The 20820-nt window shown below is 42.3% G+C and overlaps 1 protein-coding gene across 4 annotated transcripts in view; it reads left to right on the forward strand.

Annotated features, from left to right (window-relative positions):
* KIFAP3 (kinesin associated protein 3) overlaps positions 1–20820 on the forward strand; it is a 70353-nt gene that overhangs the window by 39707 nt on the left and 9826 nt on the right. For 3 of the 4 annotated variants that reach the window (XM_071435786.1, XM_071435787.1, XM_071435789.1), the window contains exons 18-19: positions 5332–5521; positions 9949–10048. In XM_071435786.1, coding sequence (XP_071291887.1) covers positions 5332–5521; positions 9949–10048 — 290 coding nt within the window. Of the gene's footprint in view, positions 1–5331; positions 5522–9948; positions 10049–11389; positions 11416–20820 lie in introns of all 4 variants that reach the window. The other variant, XM_071435788.1, reaches the window with a different exon arrangement.

The following is a 20820-nucleotide window of genomic DNA, read 5'->3' on the forward strand; positions in this document are numbered from 1 at the left end:
GCAAATAATGTTTGCCTTGTATGGAATTCATTGTTAATGAACAGCTTGCCTCTTTCTGGGTTAGCTAAGCTCCCTGATAGAAATCCTGCATGTTGGGAATGCTGGAATTTCACCTAAGAAGCAGGAATGTGCTGTGAACCCTCTGTGCTCTGGGGCCAGCTGTATGAGATGTTGGCCAGCTCTCTTAGAGTCAAGGAAGAGCAGACCACAGGGATTTGGTGTGGGCTTTATTTGAATAGGCAGCATGCTCTGAAAATAGATAACCTTTGACTCCAGCTTGGTGTCCTCTTCCATGAAGAGTGCTGTAGTCACTCCAGGAAAAAAGGGCTCTCCCTTCACTTGACAGGACCCCCTTTCTGTGATGCATCTTGTTGCCCTGTTACCCTGTAGCAAACATGAAAACAGAGGGGTGGGCAGAAGGGCACTGAGGGGCTGGGGCTGCAGCTGAACTTTCCTCTGTTCATTGTTCAATTTGCCAGCTGCCTGTTTTGGTGTTGGTTGTTTTTTGTGTCTCTGCCTGCAGCAGAGTAACCACAGGCAGCTAAGAGTGTCCTGATAGTTTTTGTCTTCAAATGAAACCTGCCTTGGACAGATTCCCTTTCAGCACTGGTGCCTGCTCTCTGGCTTTGTGGGACTGGGAAGGTGAGCCAAGCCACTGATCTGGTACCAGCATAGCAGGTTGCCAGTGAGATATCTTACATTCCTCCAAAAAGGAGGGGAAAAAAAGTTTCTCTAGTCTGCTACTTCCAATATAGGAACTTTGAGGGTGCCCTACATTTTATGGATCCACCTAAATTTAAAGACATCAATGGTTACTCTTTTTTCCTTGCCTTGCCATTAGTTCCAGCTGTCAGATTTCTGTGAGCTTCCTGTCAGAATATATTCATAGCAATGAAGCTGATTGTGAAGCAGTGACTTCATCTTGCACAGGTGGAAGGGGTGGAAGGATTTTTTTTTCCTGCCCTGTGAAGGAATTGCCCTGCAGTGGTACTTACCCTAAGGTAGGTGTGATAGACACCTGCACAAGGTGATCCCTAACATCTGGTTCTCTCCTTGGTTTATAGAGGCACACAGCTAAAATCACATGCCTAACTTTCAGAGAGCTAGACAAGAGAAATCTTTTCTTTCTTAGTAAATGGTTAATTGAATCTTTGATGGAAACAGTAGGTTTTAAATGAAGAATGTAACAAATCACTAAGTAGAGCCTTGAACATAATGAGCCTTCTACTTCTTGTACAGCAGTTTTGGTTCAGTATGAGGAATCCCATCAAATGAACCCTATTACAGAGCCAATTAAAGGGCAACCACATTAAAGTGCAAAGGAAAATCTGTTTTTCATCAGCTGTGAGGGAACACAAAGCAGATCTGTGTAGCTCTGTGTTATCCTATAGTGTGTTAATCAGATACAAGGTGTGACGGAAGCCAGTGACAAAGGGGACCCTGATAGGGAACAGACACGCTCTGATAATGGGCCAGTTAACGCTTCATAATATTTCAATGCTTCAGTAGTAAACAAAGCTGCAAGGAGAACTTCAAAAAGGATGGCACATTCCTCCCAGAGTCAAGCCATACATCTTCTATGACACTTCTGGATTTATGGAAACCGAATGTTAAAAGCAGTGATGTCAGGGAGCTCCAAAGAGAATAAAATCAGCTTGGAGAATTCCTCCTTTTAAGTTTCTGACCATGACTGCGATGTTTGAGGGGGGTGCTGCTGGAAAATAGGCACATTCTGTTCACCTTCTCATTCTCCCTTGCAGTGCTTTTCCAGTAGCCTAACATTTAAAAGCACTGGAGGGCTCAAAGCTATAGCTGGATCTTCATAATTTTTTGCTTTCTGGTTTCATGTTTGCAGAAATTCCCTTGTAAAGAAGGAGTGCTTCATGTGTTTAAAAACCAAAACCCAACCAAAACAACCCTCCCCCACAAAATAATAATAAAAAAGATTTTAATAGCTCAAAATATAATTACTGGAAGGCTTGCAGTGTTTTAGGGAATTGTTTTGCTCAAAATGTCTTTAATTTGGTTTCTTTGTGCCTTTTGGCTGTAGTCCTGCATTTACAGCTTTTCTTCCATTCTGATGTTATTCCATTAATCATTTACCCAGTGGTGGTTCTGCATATTTCCATGGAAAATCTACAGACATATCACTGATCTAGCACTACTTAAATGAACTTCTTTAGTGTTGAGATTTTGTAAATCATTCTAGATTATTGCAGATCTTCCTTTTCTGTGATTGCTGCCAGAATGAAACTCCTGAAAAACTAGCTCATTGATCTACTTCTGGTGCAGTCACTTCTTTGTGACATTTGTACCTTGTTGTTTTCACTGGGAATGAACAAGAACAAAGATGTCAAAGTACTTGAATGGATAAATTGTGGTTTTTAAGTATTTGCTGTTCAATTGCTAATACTTTTTCAAAATAATACTTTTCCAAAATAATTGCTAATAGTTTTCCAAAATTTAGATGAATGATAGAGGAAAAATACCTGGGGCTCTTAAACCTCTTAATATAGGATGGGAAATGTAGAATATATAGGAATACTCTGCCCTGCTGTCATGAGCTGAAGGAAAAATCAGTTAGAATCTGAGAAATGTAAAATGATTTTTGCAATAAGATAGAAGAAGTTGATGTCTATTTCTGACAGACAGTCAGCATGTTCAGACAGTGGTGTGATTTGAACTCTGATGTCTGAAAGTGGGATACATTTAGGGCTGCAACTCTGGGAATATTCAAGTGTTTTCCAAGTGCATTGATGGTAAATGTGAATGAGGTGATTTAGCTGATGGCCTTTTGGCTTTTGAAAACTTTGAAAAGTAAACAGGATAATGTAAAAGGGATTCAGCTTTCACAGAGGTTAATCTAATTTGCTGTTTGTTAAATTTGTTTATTTTCCTCCCCTTCTTTGCAATCATGACTTCTGGGAATAGTGTTCTTGAGAGTGCACTATGATTTCTGGCACTTACAAGATGTTTCTCTAAAGCTTGTAAGTAATTTCCAACTGCTGGAGGGTGACATAACAGCCAGCCCAGGGTTTAGCTCTGGCAGATGCAGCAATGGAGCTGATTCCAAGGTGCTGGTCAGATGTCATCACTGAAAGTCATGCCTTGTCTTTTTTTATAGGTAATTTTATAAATCTCAGTGATGAGCTTGCTTTTTCCAAGTTTTTACGGCTACTTCTAGTTTTTCTTTATAATCAAGAGTGGAAATGAGGGGAAAAAAATCAAGAAATAGCCTGAGGTTTTCTTTTCCAAGCAGTATGAGGTGTGGGTGTTTGTTGGGTTTTGGTCTTGTCTTTTCTCCCTTCCTAAGGCTGCAGTAATCCTGCCAGACACAAAGTGGGATTTTGCTTCCCTGGGCACTAAGAATATCTGTAGATCCCACAGGTGATACCTGCTCTGGGTGTGGAAGCTGTGCAGGACACCGGGTTTTGGACAGGATCAGTGCACACAGGAGTGCCAGGAGGTGAGGAGTGGAATTAGCAAGGTCTAGGAATTAGTGTTGATCAAAGGTGGAATTGGAGAAATTGAGAATAATGAAATCTTGGATGTTCTAGATGCCTGTTGGCAATGCCAGAGAAGCCTTTGCCAGACTGGCAGGGCTTTTGTGTCATCCACCAGCCCAAAGGTGGAAAAGGCACAGGGCAGAGAGTGTGGAACACATATGACAGCAATGAAGACAAGGCTGGTTCAATATTGAGTCAGTTTAAAAGTCAGTCCAGTCAGCCTATGGAGCTTTCAGAAGTTTAACCTGAGCTCCTGAGCCAGCTGATTCTGCCTTCTCTGCCATTTTATAGCCTCTGGTTGTAGACAGATGTACTTTGGCATGTCAGAAATTCCCACTTCCACAAGCAAGGCATTGTCACTTATTGTGTGACATCTTCCTCTTCAGGGCTAAGTAAAACAGATTTTTAAAGCCTTAGATCTCTGAGGAAAGTCTGTCTAGATCATGTGTTCACCACCATGAAGGTTCAGAAATTATTTTCAAATATCCTTTGTAGTTAGGTTAGAAGACAGTGGAGTGGGATGTGTTCCATAAGGATATTTCTTCCCACAAGATGAAACATTCTTGCTAAGGGATATTATTCTTGCTCACAATACTTTGGTTTGAAAAAGCACCAGTTGGGGTGCATTATTTGTGACTATTCCCAAATGGATACCATCTGCAGATTTCATATGTTGATGAGTTTCCTAGAGATAGCTGGGCCTTATCATCCCAGCAGGATTGAGGAGCTGAGTGTTACCCATGGGAAATCAGCAGCCCTAAATCTGCTCTCTTCAGAGATCCCTCTCAGAACAGCTGATTGCAGTGGCCATAGGCTGTCTCACTTCATGCTGCTGTTCCTTTACATGAATATCACAGCACTTGAGTACAATTAGGCTGTAATCCAGATTGAAATGTCATGCCTGCATGGTTTTCCATAGTGACTGGAACCTATATCCTGTTTTACTCAGCTTTCTGGAGAAGTTCCCCTCAGAGTTTACTTGCCTACCATTTTTGTGGTTGTTAGACATCATACATAAAATTTGACATGAAGTTGAAATTAAATTCTTGCTGGAGCTCATGAAAGGAAAGAAATTTATTTGTTTTATCACAGCTTGTTTTCTTAATAGAGGTTTTTAGTAACTAGTTGTCCTAGGAAATGCTCATCTAATGAAGATGTGCAGGGTATTTGGCCGGTGTTAATAATTAATTACTAAAAATCCCCTGAAGATTGACAGTAATTGGGTCTTCTTAATTAAACCAAATGAGGAGACTGCTGATGGAACTGTTCTGTTCAAAGCAGGAGTTTTTTCTGGATGGAGTGAAGTTCCAAACCATGAAGGGAAGATTGTACTGCTGTAGCACAAACCCAAATAATGCCCAATGCTTGCAAAATCCCTTTTGCTCAAAGAACATGCAGCTGAACAGAGCATTTAAGTCACTGGGCCCTGAACTGGCATCTTTTGCTGATGTTGGCTTCCCCTGATGTCACTATAGGGCACAAAACAGCACAAACACACACTGCTGCTCTCAAGGTGAAGAAAAAGGGAAGATTATTATCTGACTCCAACATTTATAGATTTCCAGGAATGACAGTGGACTGGAGGGTGACAGTGCCACCTCTCCAATCTGACACTGGACAGTCCATCAGGTTTCTCCTCCTCCATAAAAGAATGCAAAACAATAATTTATTTACAGAAAGTGTGTGAGAAAGTTCGTTACAAGAATGGAAACATCAGAAGACTTAGAAAAAAATCTTAAAAAATCAGGAAATGGCAGGGTGTCACCCTGTTGCACCAGCTTTGTCTACAACTATTCCTAAACCAGTGTGTGGTGATTTTTACCAGGAATATGATGAGGAATGGGCTAAAAAAATCCAGACGGAGAAGTTCCGATGGCACAACTCGCAGTGGCTGGAGATGGTGGAGAGCCGGCAGATGGACGACAGCGAGCAGTACCTGTATGGGGATGATCCCATCGAGCCCTACATCCACGAGGGGGACATTCTGGAGAGACCTGACCTCTTCTATAATGCAGGTAAAGCAGCACTGGCAGTGTTCAGCACTGGGATTGCCACCTCTGCATTTGCAGGGGGAGCTTGAGCTGGGCCTGACTCAAAGCAGGACAGTCCCTGTTTTGTGGCACTGGGAGCAGCACTGATGTCAGCCAAGGATGGGCTTGTCCTTGTTAGGGTTGATGCCATGGAGGGGCTACCTAGAACAAGATAAAGACAATAAAAGTGGGTGTTTATTGAAGGTCTTCAAATAGCTACACCTTGGGCATCTGTTTCTCTCCTTGGTTTATATGGGCACAGAGCTAAAATCACATGCCTAACTTTCAGAGAGCTAGACAAGAGAAATCTTTTCTTTCTTAGTAAATGGTTAATTGAATCTTTGATGGAAACAAAAACAGTAGGTTTTAAATGAAGAATGTAACAAATCACTAAGTAGAGCCTTGAACATAATGAGCCTTCTACTTCTTGTACAGCAGTTTTGGTTCAGTATGAGGAATCCCATCAAATGAACCCTATTACAGAGCCAATTAAAGGGCAACCACATTAAAGTGCAAAGGAAAATCTGTTTTTCATTCCTCCTTGGTCAGCCTCCTCCAAAAGCCTCCAAGGGGCTGCACCCAAGATGGACAGTGGTCATGAGTTTTTCAGACAATTAAAAGTTTGTTCATTTACATACCAAGGGTTAATCCTCCAATTACAGCTTCAGGTAATGAAGTCATATTCCCCCAGTTTGCTCCTCCCCCTTTCACTTTTTGTTTGTACTTTTCTGACCAAAATGTGAAGACAGCAGCTAGCACTCTATATAGAATTTAGAGTTATACACTAAATCAGTACTGGAGTTGAAAAATACAAAAGCTAAATTCCTAAGGCATTGGGATGATAGTGATGGATTAAGTACTGGATATCCATGATTTTAGGAAATGTTACAGGTCTTCAGGAATATGAGTAGACCTGTCTCAGAGAGCTGATGGACCATGACAGTGGAGTCAAGTAAAGGTGGCCCAGCCTTGTTCTTCCCACCTATTTCTTGTGTCCATAGTTTGTTTGCTCTGTAAACAAAATCCTCTCATCCCTGTTAAATTCACAGCTGTGTGGATTTATGCTGAATTTTGTTCTGCCTATTGTGTTAGTTGTGCAGTGGGATTTTTATTGCAGATATTGATGAAAGATTTCAGTTTGCTGATTCTCAGCAAACTTGGAGATTCCTTAGCAGAGGCCATCATTTCATGACTTTAAACTAATCTATCTGTATGATTTTTTGCTGTTGTATATCTAGGATTTAGGGAGGTGTGTGAATCTCTTCTGGAAATGCTGATTTATCTAATCCAGTGTTGCCAGCTGTTCAGGACGAGGGTGCAATAAAACTTTGCAGCAGACAATAATGAAATAATTTGGCCTAGTGGATAAATGTCTTCATAACTTCTTGTAACTAGGAGTTGGCTTACCCTCTCCAACTTGGGGGTTTAGATCCTTTTCAAACTCCTGGATAACTGAGTGCATGAATTTTTGCTTTTTTTTTTAATTGCTGGGTTTGAGTCTGTGTTTTTGATTTTCCACACAAGTGTCCAGTCCTCTGCCATGAAGCATGAGTCACAAAACTCTGTGACTCTGGATCCATTTGTAGGAAGAGTAATTAGAAAAACAAAACCACTAAACCCCATTGTCTTCACTCATAGCTGCTGCAAGAAAATAATTGTGCAAGATCTCAGTAGCATTTCAAATACTGTTCTCAAAGGATATCAGAACATAAAGCTTCTTTTTCTTCTGCCATAGCAACTTGCCTCTTAGTGTGATAGTTTTTCCCTTTTGGATTTTTTGTGCTGGAATTGATACTTGACTGGAAAGGAAGGGTTGAATTCTGGTGATATGTTGTGCAGATGTTTGAAATGTGGTTTTGGTTTTAAAGGTAGCCCTTTTTAAAGAGTGGTTATATTCAAAAGGTAGACTCACTTCTCAGGTTCATTGCAGCAAATGTCAGTAATTTTGTGCTTCTGCAATTTCCTAGACTTCAACTTTTGAAATGTGGCATCTCAAAAGGGACATAATATTCCTTTGAAAGTTAAGGTTAAGGTACCAATTGGAGCAGAGATTTGGGTTCTGAAGGACAGATCATTACTTAGTGAACAAAAACAAACTCAAACCCGCCAAAAGTACAAATCTTTGTGCAGTCAGAAATCAAATACTTGTATTTCAGTTTGATAATTTTAGAAGTGATCTACACTGATGGCTGACAGTACAAGTCCCACCTTGACCATAATCGTTTTTGAGCTCACTGATGGCAAGATGAGTTCCTTAATTCATGACAGACCAATCTCTCTCTTGCACAGTAATTTAAATCTACATGAAAAATGTGGTAGAATCTCTGAAGTTACCTTCCTGAGCTCAGTGCCTCTCTTGCTCTGAAAGTACATAACCTAATTTATGTTGAAATGTACATAACAACAGATGTCCTTTAACTGTGTAATCACATTTTCTGCAGCTGATGCTCTCCATGTGCTTTCATTTTCCTATAAATTCATGGGAGCCATAACTCTGAGTGTTATGGTTTGACTGTTAACACTCTTGATTGAAGACACTTTAAGTAGTGGTAGCAGTAGCCTCAAAGTTAAAATGTAGTGCTTGCTTTATTAATACAGAGACATATGTTATATTCAAGTTTCTCTTAACCTAGCCTGGCTATTGAGAATGCACAGTCACTTACATGGATTGCTTTTGATCTGAAGTACTGCAGGTCTAAAAGTGACAATGGTCCTCCTCATTTCAGTTCAGTGGAGCATACAGACTAGGAGGTGAGCTAGAAAAATTTGGCACAAGCCTTAATAAAGGCTATTTCAACTTTCACTTCTTTGGACATTTTCTCTTTGTGTGATGTCACAGGGCACCCATGTCCTCTGAACATGCTGAGAGACAGGAGTATTGATCCCTGCCAGAACTCCTGCTTGTCAACTCATACTCCTTCACATACTGTACACACATGTCTGCAATTAGAACATGGCCATGTACAGCAATCTGATGCTGCTACAATGTGGTCTGATCATGGCTGGCATTTTTCATTTGCAATCTGCTGCCTTGCATTCAGTCACTTTCCCATGAGGTATTATCTTCTAAATGAATCTCTGTAGCACCTCATCAAATGTCTGTTAGAAATCTAGATGTGTCAATTCTATTCCTTTTATCACTTGTCACTATATTATCTTCAAAAAACATCAGGTAAATTCATAAAGCACGGGGAGATTTGTTTGAATGCCAGAGTCGTCATCTCTAAGCCCTTGTGTCTGTAAGTAACTTTGCACTGCTTCCTGTGCAGGCAGTTTTAGTAGTTTGGAAACCACAGAGGTTAAGCTAAGTGGCCTGTGACTCCCTGGATCTTATCTCTCTTTCTTTAAAGTGGAATGGCATTTGTAACTTCCTAGTCATTAGGAATCTCTGTGTTCCCTCTCTTAAACTCTTAATGGATCAGTCTGGATGTACCTGTTTCTGCCCTGGTTTATGGGGATGCTTTCTGCACTTCAGGTCTGGAATGGTTTTCATACAGTGATGGAGACAAACTGATGTAGGGGCTGTTTAAATGAAAGAGCTTGTTTTATCTGATTAGAGCCTAATACTAATTACCAAGTAAAAACTGTGCCCTTAATATTAAAAAGAAATGTGTTTTGTGAATGGGAGCAGCAAAGAGTTAAGCTGGGCTCTCATTCAGCTGGGGTCAGTTCAGTGCCTTTACTTCAAAGACACTCTCTGGGTTTACACTGATGTAACAGAAGGAAGATGTTAGCTCCTGATTTTCTTTTCCTCATAAAGCAGGCAGAGACTGTGAAGCCTTTAAGGAATACTTCTGGCTTTACAAATGTCTGCATCTTCACATGCCAGTGTTGTAATGTAAAGGGAGCACAGAAAATCTGTAACCTGTGCTCTTGAGAGGATATCACAGGAAAAGCCTGCCCTTGTTGGAAAGAGCTCTGGGATATTAAAAGATGGGCAAGATAAAATAAATAATTCTGAAGTCACTTTCTTGTTTTTCTCCACAAGTTTGAAGAGATACAGTGATGCAGTATAGAATCTGAACAATTAAGATCTTTGCTGGTTTTTTATTTTTATGCTGTTGGCCCAGATTAATGTTTTACCTTTTCCATTACTTATTCTCTGGGCTTATTTTGATGGGTGAGACAAGATTTTCTTGAAATAACTTTTATAGTCTTAAGGAAGAAGGGCTAAGAGAATCTTTCTTAGGTAAAGCATTTTTCAGGGCAGTGGGCTGAAGCTCCTTGGAGCACCAGTAAGGACTTCTATGTACTTGAAGTTGCTGGGTTTCAGTATTATTGTTGATTTTTGTTCCTCACAGAAATATTGTAAGTTAAATTCCTAATGACTTGCTAAAAGAAACCAGGACAGGTGGTTTTGCCCACTTGCCCTCAATCCTGCTCTTGACAAGTGGCTGTGTTTTGTTTTCTAGATGGGCTGATAGTCCCTGATGGAGCAGTGAGTCCGGATATCTTTGGGGATTACCAGCTGCAGAATGGAGACCTGGTTGGGCAGCACCCCTTCTCTGCCAAGTAAGTTCTTCCTCCTGAAGAATTCTTATCATCCAACAATGGCTCTTCAAGTTTCTTTCAGGGCTTCATTTGTAGTGCTCAGTAATTATTGCCCCCATAGCAGTAGGAATGATTTCCACTGCACAGGCAGTTCTAGTTTGTTGTCTGAATCACATGTCTGCTTTAGCATCCTAACATGTTGTAGTGCAATGATTTCCACTGCACAGGCAGTTCTAGTTTGTTGTCTGAATCACATGTCTGCTTTAGCATCCTGACATGTTGTAGTGCAATGATTTCCACTGCACAGGCAGTTCTAGTTTGTTGTCTGAATCACATGTCTGTTTTAGCATCCTAACATGTTGTAATACATCACAGCTTTCCAAAAGCTGGGGAATAGAGCAATCACACAGAATACACCACCTCTTATTACAACTACTCAGATACTCTTCAGACACTGGGAAACATCTAGAGAGAGGCTTGAGATGCTGATTACCCAGATGATGTTTGTTTCCAGTATTCCTAAATTTAAAAGAAGTCTTTCAGCTGCTGTGGGTTTGGTGGTTTTTGGTCTTTTTCCATTAATCTAAGTCTTCCCAAGGTATTCTCAGTTAGATTCCTGAAAATGGGCTATAGGGGCAAAAGGCATCAGCTTTTGCTGATATTCTGGGAGATCTTTCTCTGAATTTCCCCTCTGCTCAAAGACCTCTCCCTCTCAATGTTGGCAAGTTGTTCCAGTTTAAATTTCTGAGTAAACTTCTCCCATGAGTTCAAAATAGAAAAGACTCATTTACAAGAATGGAATCTTCATAAATCCTGATGCTGTAGAGTTTAGGAAGTGCCTTTTATAAAACATGAATTCTGTGCATTCATGAGCAGGAAATACTTCAAACACTTGATAGTCAAGGTACAGCATTCACTTGACCAGGATCCAGCTATCTGGATATGCCCAGCCCTGGGGCTGAAGCTGTTTCTTTCCAGAGGAAGAATGTTCTTTTCACCACTAACACCTTACATTTGTAAAATGCAAGTCATTCACAGTAGGTACAGCTGAAGTAAAAAAGATTTTCCTGCCTTACTTTGGCTTCCTGTAATTAGTCAAGGGTGGTGGACAGTTACTTTTGTTGGTTTATTCTACTGTGATGCCCCAGAAAGCTGAACATTGAGTAAGGGTTAGAGTGGTGGTAACATTTTTAAGGACAAATTAAAATAACTAACATGCTCAGGGAACAAAAAAAAGCAGGATTTAAGATGGATCTTCTAGAAAAAAGTAAATATTTCTACTCGGTAAGTATGAGTCTGTGTTTGGGGAGGGGATGCTGGTGCCTGGACTGATCATTTCCAAATGTTCAACCTTTGTTGCAGAGCTTGCAGGTGGGAGAGAAACTGAGGTAAGTGTGAGCTCTGTGCTGCTCTTGGGGTCTCAGTGGGTGACTCACCCTTTTTAACTTCACCATAGACACACAACCACGAGGTGATGGATTTCTCTGTACACCAGAACATTGGAGGGTGCTCCCTGTAGTCTCCAGGCCCACCTGGAGGTGTGGGGAAAGGTGTGTAGGGTAGAACTTGCAAACTCCTTACTTAGTGAACTTAGAGAAAGTCCCAGTCAAGATACTCTGAAAACAGAGAGTTTTCAGCTGGGAAACAAAAGCATCTTCAATGTCCTTGGTTAAAAGTGAAGGCACATCAGTCTCATCAGGGATCTCCAACAGTAACCTGCTTTTTAATCTGATTGTATTCCAACTGGCATGAGTAGCAAAATACATCTGGTGTATTCCTAGTTAAATTAAGTATTGGTCGAATTTTCTTGCATGTTTCAAGGCAAGAAAATTCTGCAGGTTGGCCCGTTGCTGATGGCCTCTGGAAATATTGGGATTTCTGTTTTCTAGGAAGATTTCTTTCAATCTGATTGCTCCATGGACTTATCTGCAGTCCAGACACACAGACTAATTGGAAACAGTGTGGAGTGCTGCAAATGTTCTGTCTTATTTGTAGCAGAGCAGGAGTGAATTGTTTGATAGAATAGATACTGGCAGCTGAGTGGTGAATCTGACTTCTCACATGTGGGTCATTATGGGCTGGAGCTGCCTGGCGCCAGCAGCCAGGATTTCCTGATGCTCAGACCTAATGTAAAATGCATTAGTGCTCCAAGGCATGAGCCATGGAATTGCCAGTCCCATGGGTCTGGAGCTCCCTTTTCCCAACTGGAATTGGTGTTGGAAGGTAAAACCATACGTGCTACAGAGCCTAATTAAAAATAATAGCAGCAAGTCAAGGCGCTTTTTATGTGTTATATAGTGTACATTTCAGCCATACCAAAACATAATTCTGGGGGATTTTTATGCTTACAGTTTAAAGCTAACAAGAACCTTATGTCAAGGATTTATTTTTAACCAGTTCCAGCTTTTAATAAATCAAGATTTTTGTTATAAAAAATGGTTCATTTTTTCTATTAATAATACTTGAATATGTTTTCAGGAACTTTTTTAGCAAGAAAGCTGAGTTGTGGTTTTCATAGACAATTAGCAAGTCAGTTAATAGTAACATGTCTTGGAAGTTCAGAGAGAGATTGCTAAGTATGAGTAGATTCTGGCTTTTGGTCTTTTAATTTGTTATACTTTTTCATTTATTATACATTTATTTGTTATGCCTCTGTCTTCTGGTCTTTGCCTTTTATATTGGGCTTTTCAATTCTGTAATAGAAGCAGTTTTTGCTAAGCAATGGGGTGAGTTCTGAAATCTCTTTGTCATTTAAGAGAGAGTCTCTTTGCCACTTCAGACCACCCTGTGAATTTTGAGGTAGGTAACAACCATGAGCTGACTTCTTGGTTCTCAGCCTTGAATAATTTAATCCTTTCTTCTCCTCTCTGCATTCCTATGAGAAAGAATGAGGATATGTTACCTCTTTAATTTCTCTGAGGCTGTTTCCTGTCCTTGCAATGTGCTCAGAGTGGATCAGGACTTTGCCTTGCCTCCAGGAGGGCTGAAAAGGCAGCCAGAAAGTCCCATGGTTTTAGTGGCTGCTGAGAAGCTGAGTTTGTGTTGAACTGCCCTCAGTGCATTACCAGGGCTTGAGTGTGTTCTGATCACCATCCTAATTTTTGGAGCCAAAGAACTGTGTCTGTGAGGAATGGCTGTCAAGGACCACAGTGGAACTCAAACTGTCTGGAAGATTCTCTGGAAGTTCTGTTTGATAACCCAGCCCACACCACCTGCCATGTGTCCTATTGTTACTCCAGTTTCATTGTGAACTTCCAGGGCTGGGAGATGCTGTTCTAGCAGAGCTCCAGGGCACCCAGAAAACTCAGTTCCTTTTCAAACCAGGACACTCTGCCATTGCAGTTCCAGGCTGCTTCATTTGGGAAGATTCAGGTGCAAAGGTGCAGTTGCTGAAGTGGTTGACTCTCCAGTAATGCAGCAGGGATACCACCAGCATCTCCTGTGGAGTCCCTGCCCCAGGAGACCCTGGACCCACACACCTGGAGCTGCTGCACAGTGCTAGGAGGGTAGGGAGATGCTTTTGTGAAGTCAGGCAGAACAGGAATTCCAAATAGTTGAATTATTGGTAGGCATCTGCACTCACTAGGTTATCACACTGGGGCTGTTCTTCCCTGTCCTTTTCAAGAGGGAAACATGAAGTGGCAGCATTGGCAGTAAAAACATCTCTTGATCTGGGGAAAGAGGCTTTTTTTCAAAGACACTGCCTTCCCTTCATGGGGAATCTTTTCCTTTGAAACCTGGAGTAGTGTTACTCTCAGGAATTGAGAATGCCACCTCACATCATCATGCACTGTGAAGTAAAGAACAGCTTTGAAGGGAATTGTAAAAGTATCTAGCCCTGAATTCACTTTGTATTCAGGACATGTCCACATCCTGATAATTGTTATTTCTGTTACTTGTCATCATGAAGCAGAAGCAGCACAAAAGTGAAGACCTGGGCAGCTGCCATTTTTCTGGTAGTGCCACCCAGGGAAATGCTGTGTTTCTGGGGATCTAGCCTGTGTGTTCTGCAGCTCCTGTTTACAGCTCTTATCCATGAACTATATTCTTAGTGGAGTTGTACTGTTACCTATGAGGCCTATAAATAGAATTATTTCAGAATGTAACATCCACAGGAGCAGTGATCAAGTCCATAAACAGCATCTCTTGTTTTCCTCAAAGGTTTGGAGCATAATGCAGACAGATTGTAAGGTATGTTTTCCATTCAGCAGAAAAGATGTGGCTGAGGAGGTTGTTTTGACAGCTTCTATCCAGGTTTTTTTCATTGGCTGGGAAAAGACTTTTGTGATTAGATTACCAGCTTTGAATCATCTTTCTGTCTTTCAGAAGCAGATGGGCATTAGGCATAGATTTGAAATTTTCATCTGTTATGAAAATCTGAATTCAAGGTTTCTGGTTCTGATAAGGCTTAATATTGAGTGAAAGTTTTATGATTGTGGCAAACAAAAATCCCTCACCTTTGGCTGATGTGATGACAGCTTAGTGTCTGAGCTGCAGGGGATAAAGACCAGCTGAAAGACATCTTCCAGAATCTATGGTCATTCATCACATTTTAATCACCTTCTGGAGACTAATTACTTTCTTAAGACACAAACATAATAGTGATGGCTAAATACCTTATAATAGAGATAGCCACAGTATTTTTCTTGCCCCTTGGGGAAGAGGCAACTTCTTAACCTTTCCCAGCTACAGCTAGGTAATGGTACAAACTCTGAGAGCAAAAGCCAATTTTTGGTTAATATCCTCAACAGAGCTCTCAAATCTTCTCAGTCTATAGCTTTGAAAAGATTAATAGTTAGGAATGCTAGAGCTGGCCAGAACTCTTTTTTTTTTTTTTTTTCCCCCTGAGGAAGTTTTTCTCCAGTGCAGGATCCTTTAACCTTGTTATAAAATGCAGCAGAGCTGCCATTGCCCAAGCCTCATTTTCTCTGAGCCAAGGCCTTGCTGTGTGTGCTGTTCCCAGCACTGTTCATGTGCACTCCCAGCTCTTCCCAGCAGAGATCTGACTGAGGCTTCTTCCCAGGAAGCACTGAGGTTTGGCATGCCAAGCACAGCCAGTTTGATGGGGTGACTGCATGTCTCTGTCCTTGGTGGGACATCTTTCCTCTGCCTGCATTTACAGCCTAAAGCTGTGCCTGCATGTCTTGTTTTTGCCATGGCAGGTCCCTGGGGTGTTCTGGGGGCTCAGTGCCTGCAGCCAGGCCCTTGCAGGCTGCTCTGTGCTGGCCCCAGGGAAGCTGTGGCTGCTCCTGGCAAATTCCAGGTTGCACAGCCAGGCTCTTGTGTCTGGGCTTGATGGAAACAGGAGCTGGCCACAGCTCCTGGTGCTCCAACACTCTCAGTGGGACTTGGCTCATCTGTAGCTGAGCATGTGTGATGTCTGCATGTGCTGCAAGTCCACCCTGAATGGCAGGAATGCTCCTATCCATGGCCTTTTTTCACTTGGAAACCTGGGAATTTTCATGGTGGAACAACCCAGAGCTGTAGCCTTTCACTGACATTGATTGCTGCACTGTGGTGTGAATTCCCATCTGGGTCAACTACAGGAAGTGCAAATGTGCACTTTGTGAATGATTATCAAATTGCTTTTAAATGGTTGTACCTGTACCTTGCATCCTACTTTGACATCTAGAGCTATGTTCCAGACAGATCCTCACCTTCAGTTAGATTTGCTGAAGGAAAGGGTTGAAGGACTTGGTGATCTTGGTGCCCCAGCCAGGGAGTGTGTCTCATCCATCCTCTGTTTTCAGTAAAGTTCAGCACAATTTATTTAGAAGTTGGAACATTCCCTTCCCAGCCTTTCAGGAGGTAAGAACCATCTTGTAGGCTGTCTCTGAGGGTGAAAATTGAAAACCCACTGTGTTAGCAGACAGCAGCAGGGATCAGAGGCAGAACAAACTGTTCCATGCTCCTTTAGACAAAAATTGTTCTCATGCAGGGTCTGTGCTGAGAGTACTCACATCTTTCCTCCCCATTTGAAGAGAGGCAGTAATACTTCCCTGTCTTAGAGGTGGTCATATACTGAGTATAAAATCTTTTAATTAATGGAAAGAAAACCTGAAAGAGTATAAATTACTATTACAAGATGATTCTACTTTGAATCATTTTACCATAATGATATTTCCTACAGCTCTGGGCAGAATTTCTTCTTTTCCACAGTTAAACCTTATTTTAAAAACAAAACGCAACTTAGTTGCCTTTGCAATATGTTCAGCAGAGTTGTACTCAGCTTCTGCCATTTGGACACTATTTAATTTGCATTTCCCAGGAGAATTAAATTAGGTTTTATTAGTAAATTGGGCCTATAACCTTGCAGGCAGGTTTTATTAGTTTATCACACATCAGTATTAGCAAATTGTAAATCCCACTGAAAGGAATTTGAAAAGACCTTAAAGAAAAGCCCAGAACCAATGAAGTTCCTGGACACAAATAAGGGAGTTTATTTTGGTTGGTTCATGTATTTTTTTTTAATCCCACAAAAATCTTGTTAGTGGCAGCAGAGTCCCCTTTTTATCATATTCTGTTATCCTAACTGTGCCTACAAGTTTAGTTTTATGGAAGTTAAAGGCACTGACTATTCCTGGGGACCTGGCAGAGATGTTTTGTTCCTCAGTGCCTATGCAGGTGCTACATACTCCTGGAATTGAGATTTTACATCTAAAAGAATGTGAGAAGGAAGTGGGAGCTGCTGCCTTTTGGAGGGTTTTGGTCACAGTCTGGGACAAGTTTATTGAAAGACTTCACTTGACTGCTCCAGGTCCTGCCTGGATCATGGCTCAGCTAAAATGCCCCAAAATTCACTGTGTAGTTATTCCCCTTCAGTACTGACCTGTGGCACTGGGGCTTCCAGAACAGCAAGGCTTCATTGCTGAGAGCTTTGGAATGAGAGCTTCAATTTCCTTGTGTCTTACAGGAATTTGTTTCTGCATCAGTACTAAACTAGAGCACTCTCTCTTTCTGGTTTGGTGGGGTTTTTTGGGATTTTTTTTTTGTGTGTGTGATTTTTGTTGTTGTGGGGCTTTTTGTTTTGTTTTTGGGGGGTTTTGTTTGCTTTGGTTTGGTTTTTTTGGGGTCTTGTCATATTCCTGCTGGCTGTCACTTCATTATTTTTTCACACTGTCTGCTCAAAGCCTTGTTTGTAGAGGTGCTGCAGCCTGATCATATAATCCAGTTTAGGTGTCACTAATAAGTGTCTGACCAAATTCTGCTGTTATGCTGTGGACAGTTACTGGAGCATTTTGGAAGACAGGTGTCTGATTATTCCAGAGTATGAAGATTTTACCCTGTGGCAATTCATCAATGTGATTTTCCCAGAGTTTGGAGAATTTTTGCACCACTGAAAGATTAGGGCTGTAATTGAGGAATATCCATAAAAGGACAAGATTATTCATATCCAATATTTGATCTACAACAACTTTTGAATGTACTTGGGTGTTCATTTGTTGTCACTGTGTCCTTAGCATGAGGAGAAACTCCCAAGAGCTCTCCATGTATCCCCCACTCACAGCCAATGCTCACAGTCCTTGGGAGCTGACAGCCAAGGTGGGCAGGGAAGCACAGCTAGGGGAGAAGGGAAGGGAGGGAGAAGGGAATTTCTTCCTGCAGAGTCAGTGGCCAGGGATATGGAGCAGGAGAAGGGAATTTGTTCCTCCACAGTCAAGTGCCAGGGATGGAGCTGGAGAAGGGCAGTTCCTCCTGGAGATTCAGGTGCCAGGGATGGAGCAGGGGAAGGGCAGCTCCTCCTGGAGAGTCAGGTACCAGGGATGGAGCTGGAGAAGGAGAGTTCCTCCTGCAGTCTGGTGCCACATCTGGAGCAGGAGAAGGGCTGCTCCTCCTGCAGACTCAGGTGCCAGGGATGGAGCAGGAGAAGGGAATTTCTTCCTGCAGAGTCAGGTGCCAGGGATGGAGCTGGAGAAGGGCAGCTCCTCCTGGAGATTCAGGTGCCAGGGATGGAGCAGGGAAAGGGCAGCTCCTCCTGGAGATTCAGGTGCCAGGGATGGAGCTGGAGAAGGGCAGTTCCTCCTGGAGATTCAGGTGCCAGGGATGGAGCAGGAGAAAGAGTTCCTCCTGCAGTCAGGTGCCACATCTGGAGCAGGAGAAGGGCAGTTCCTCCTGCAGACTCAAGTGCCTAGGATGGAGCAGGACAAGGGAATTTGTTCCTGCAGAGTCAGGTGCCAGGGATGGAGCTGGAGAAGGGAATTTGTTCCTGGACAGTCAAGTGCCAGGGATGGAGCAGGAGAGGGGCAGTTCCTCCTGCAGTCAGATTCCACATCTGCAGCAGGAGAAGGGCAGCTCCTCCTGCAGAGTCAGGGGCCAGGGATGGAGCAGAGAAGGGCAGTTCCTCCTGCAGACTCAAGTGCTTAGGATGGAGCAGGACAAGGGAATTTGTTCCTGGAGATTCAGGTGCCAGGGATGGAGCAGGAGAAGGGCAGCTCCTCCTGGAGATTCAGGTGCCAGGGATAGAGCAGGAGAAGGGATTTTCTTCCTGCAGACTCAGGTGCCAGGGATGGAGCAGGAGAAGGGATTTTCTTCCTGCAGACTCAGGTGCCAGGGATGGAGCAGGAGAAGGGCAGCTCCTCCTGGAGATTCAGGTGCCAGGGATGGAGCAGAGAAGGGCAGCTCCTCCTGGAGATTCAGGTGCCAGGGATGGAGCAGGAGAAGGGCAGCTCCTCCTGGAGATTCAGGTGCCAGGGATGGAGCAGAGAAGGGCAGCTCCTCCTGGAGATTCAGGTGCCAGGGATGGAGCAGGAGAAGGGCAGCTCCTCCTGGAGATTCAGGTGCCAGGGATGGAGCGGGAGAAGGGCAGCTCCTCCTGGAGATTCAGGTGCCAGGGATGGAGCAGGAGAAGGGAATTTCTTCCTGCAGAGTTAGGGGCCAGGGATAGAGCAGGAGAAGGGCAGCTCCTCCTGGAGATTCAGGTGCCAGGGATGGAGCAGAGAAGGGCAGTTCCTCCTGGAGATTCAGGTGCCAGGGATGGAGCAGAGAAGGGCAGCTCCTCCTGGAGATTCAGGTGCCAGGGATGGAGCAGAGAAGGGCAGCTCCTCCTGGAGATTCAGGTGCCAGGGATGGAGCAGGAGAAGGGCAGCTCCTCCTGGAGATTCAGGTGCCAGGGATGGAGCAGAGAAGGGCAGCTCCTCCTGGAGATTCAGGTGCCAGGGACGGAGCAGGGCAGGGCTCTCCTGATTCCTCCCACAGTGACCAGACCACACCACCTCACCAAGGTGTGTGGTCTGGAGCTGGGAAGGATCAGGTTGCCCTTGTTTCATTTACTGTAAGAGAGGTTTAATTGCTCCAACAATTGCAGCAGTATGGTAGAGATGAAATAGCTTGCTGGGGAATATTTTAACAGTGCTAAAATAGCAGAGTTTTTTCAGCAAGTTGCAGATGCTGTTTGGGAAGAGAATAAGTATTGAGGTTTTAATGCACTTCAGCTCTTTTGGAATACAGGATACTTGGGCCTCTTTTACTTGCAGTCACTTTTTTTTTACATTTTTTAGTTGCTTTTTATTTTATTATATTCCACCTGCAGTTGGCCTCATTTAACCATCATGGTTTAGGTTGCTATTAAGAATTTTAAAAGAATACCCAAATGCTGTAGCAGTGAGCTCAAGTCCTTTGGAATGTCTTAGCAAAAAATCCCCCAAACCTGGGCCTGTCTCTTCTGAAATGTAACATTAATTAATTCCCACGTTCTGTCTGCTGCTCAGTCCCTCCAGATGTGCTACTAGGAATAGACTGGCTCCCTGGTTACAAGCCATCTGGGCTCTGTAAACTGATTTGCACTTATATTAAACAATAAGTGAACAGAATGCGGAAGAGTTATTAAAGCAAATGTACATTGCTTATAAATCTCCAAGTAAAATATTAAAATGCAGTAAAGGCGAATGGAATGTGCAAATGAAGACCTGCTTGTTTTTAATGAGTTTAGCTGTGACCTTCTCGATTTCAACCAAAAGAAAAGAATTTTATTTTTCTCTTTAAAAAGAAAAAATAAAAAAAAAAGAAGAAAAAAAACTATAAAACTGCTTACAGAAGTATCTGAGACAAAAACAAGGAAATATAATGTTCTAAACTTGACTGGTCCAAACCACTCAAGCTGCTGTGACAGCTCATAAAACTGAGAGTAGTTTTTAACTGGACTCTGTTTTACATTGCCAGAGTGAATTTTCCTTGCAGGAAGTAGCCAGAAGGTTTATTTAGTTTCCAGACTGCTGCTTTGATCTTTCCATTCTGTCACTTCTCAGGTTACATAGCCCTTTTTCACTGCAGTAAATCTGCAACAGTTAATGAGAATAAAATTTCCTCCTTCTCACTGATCACATGCTGTTAAATGCCAAACCACAGCCAGCAGCATATTTGCAGAATTCGGCTGCACTGTACAAAAACAGCACAATCAGTTTAATCTTGTTGGTTTTGTAATTCATTTTATTGAGCTTTCCTTTTTCAAGTGACCTATTTTATCAAGACAAGTGGTTGCAAGGCCAGATCTGGAAGAAAGATTTAAAACTGTAATAAAGTGAGGGGTGTTTTGTGTGCTGGGTTTAAGCATGCTCACAGGATTCAAAATTAAACTTAAAATGAGGAGTTTTAAAAAGGCCCATATATCAGTGGGATATTTCTTGTGGTTATTATCTGAACTGAACATGTGCTCTGAGCAAGTCTCTAGCATAAAAATTAATAAATCAAATTAATTTCTTTGTCAAATACTTAGAATTGTTTTGATTCTAAAATTTTGTTCTGATTCTGTGTTTATCAGTCTCAACCATCCAACTCCAAAGACTGACCCACCCTTT

The sequence above is a fragment of the Agelaius tricolor genome, unplaced genomic scaffold (assembly GCF_023055355.1).
Source record: "Agelaius tricolor isolate 1412-34295 unplaced genomic scaffold, bAgeTri1.0.p SCAF_11, whole genome shotgun sequence".
NCBI classification, from domain to species: Eukaryota; Metazoa; Chordata; class Aves; order Passeriformes; family Icteridae; genus Agelaius; species Agelaius tricolor.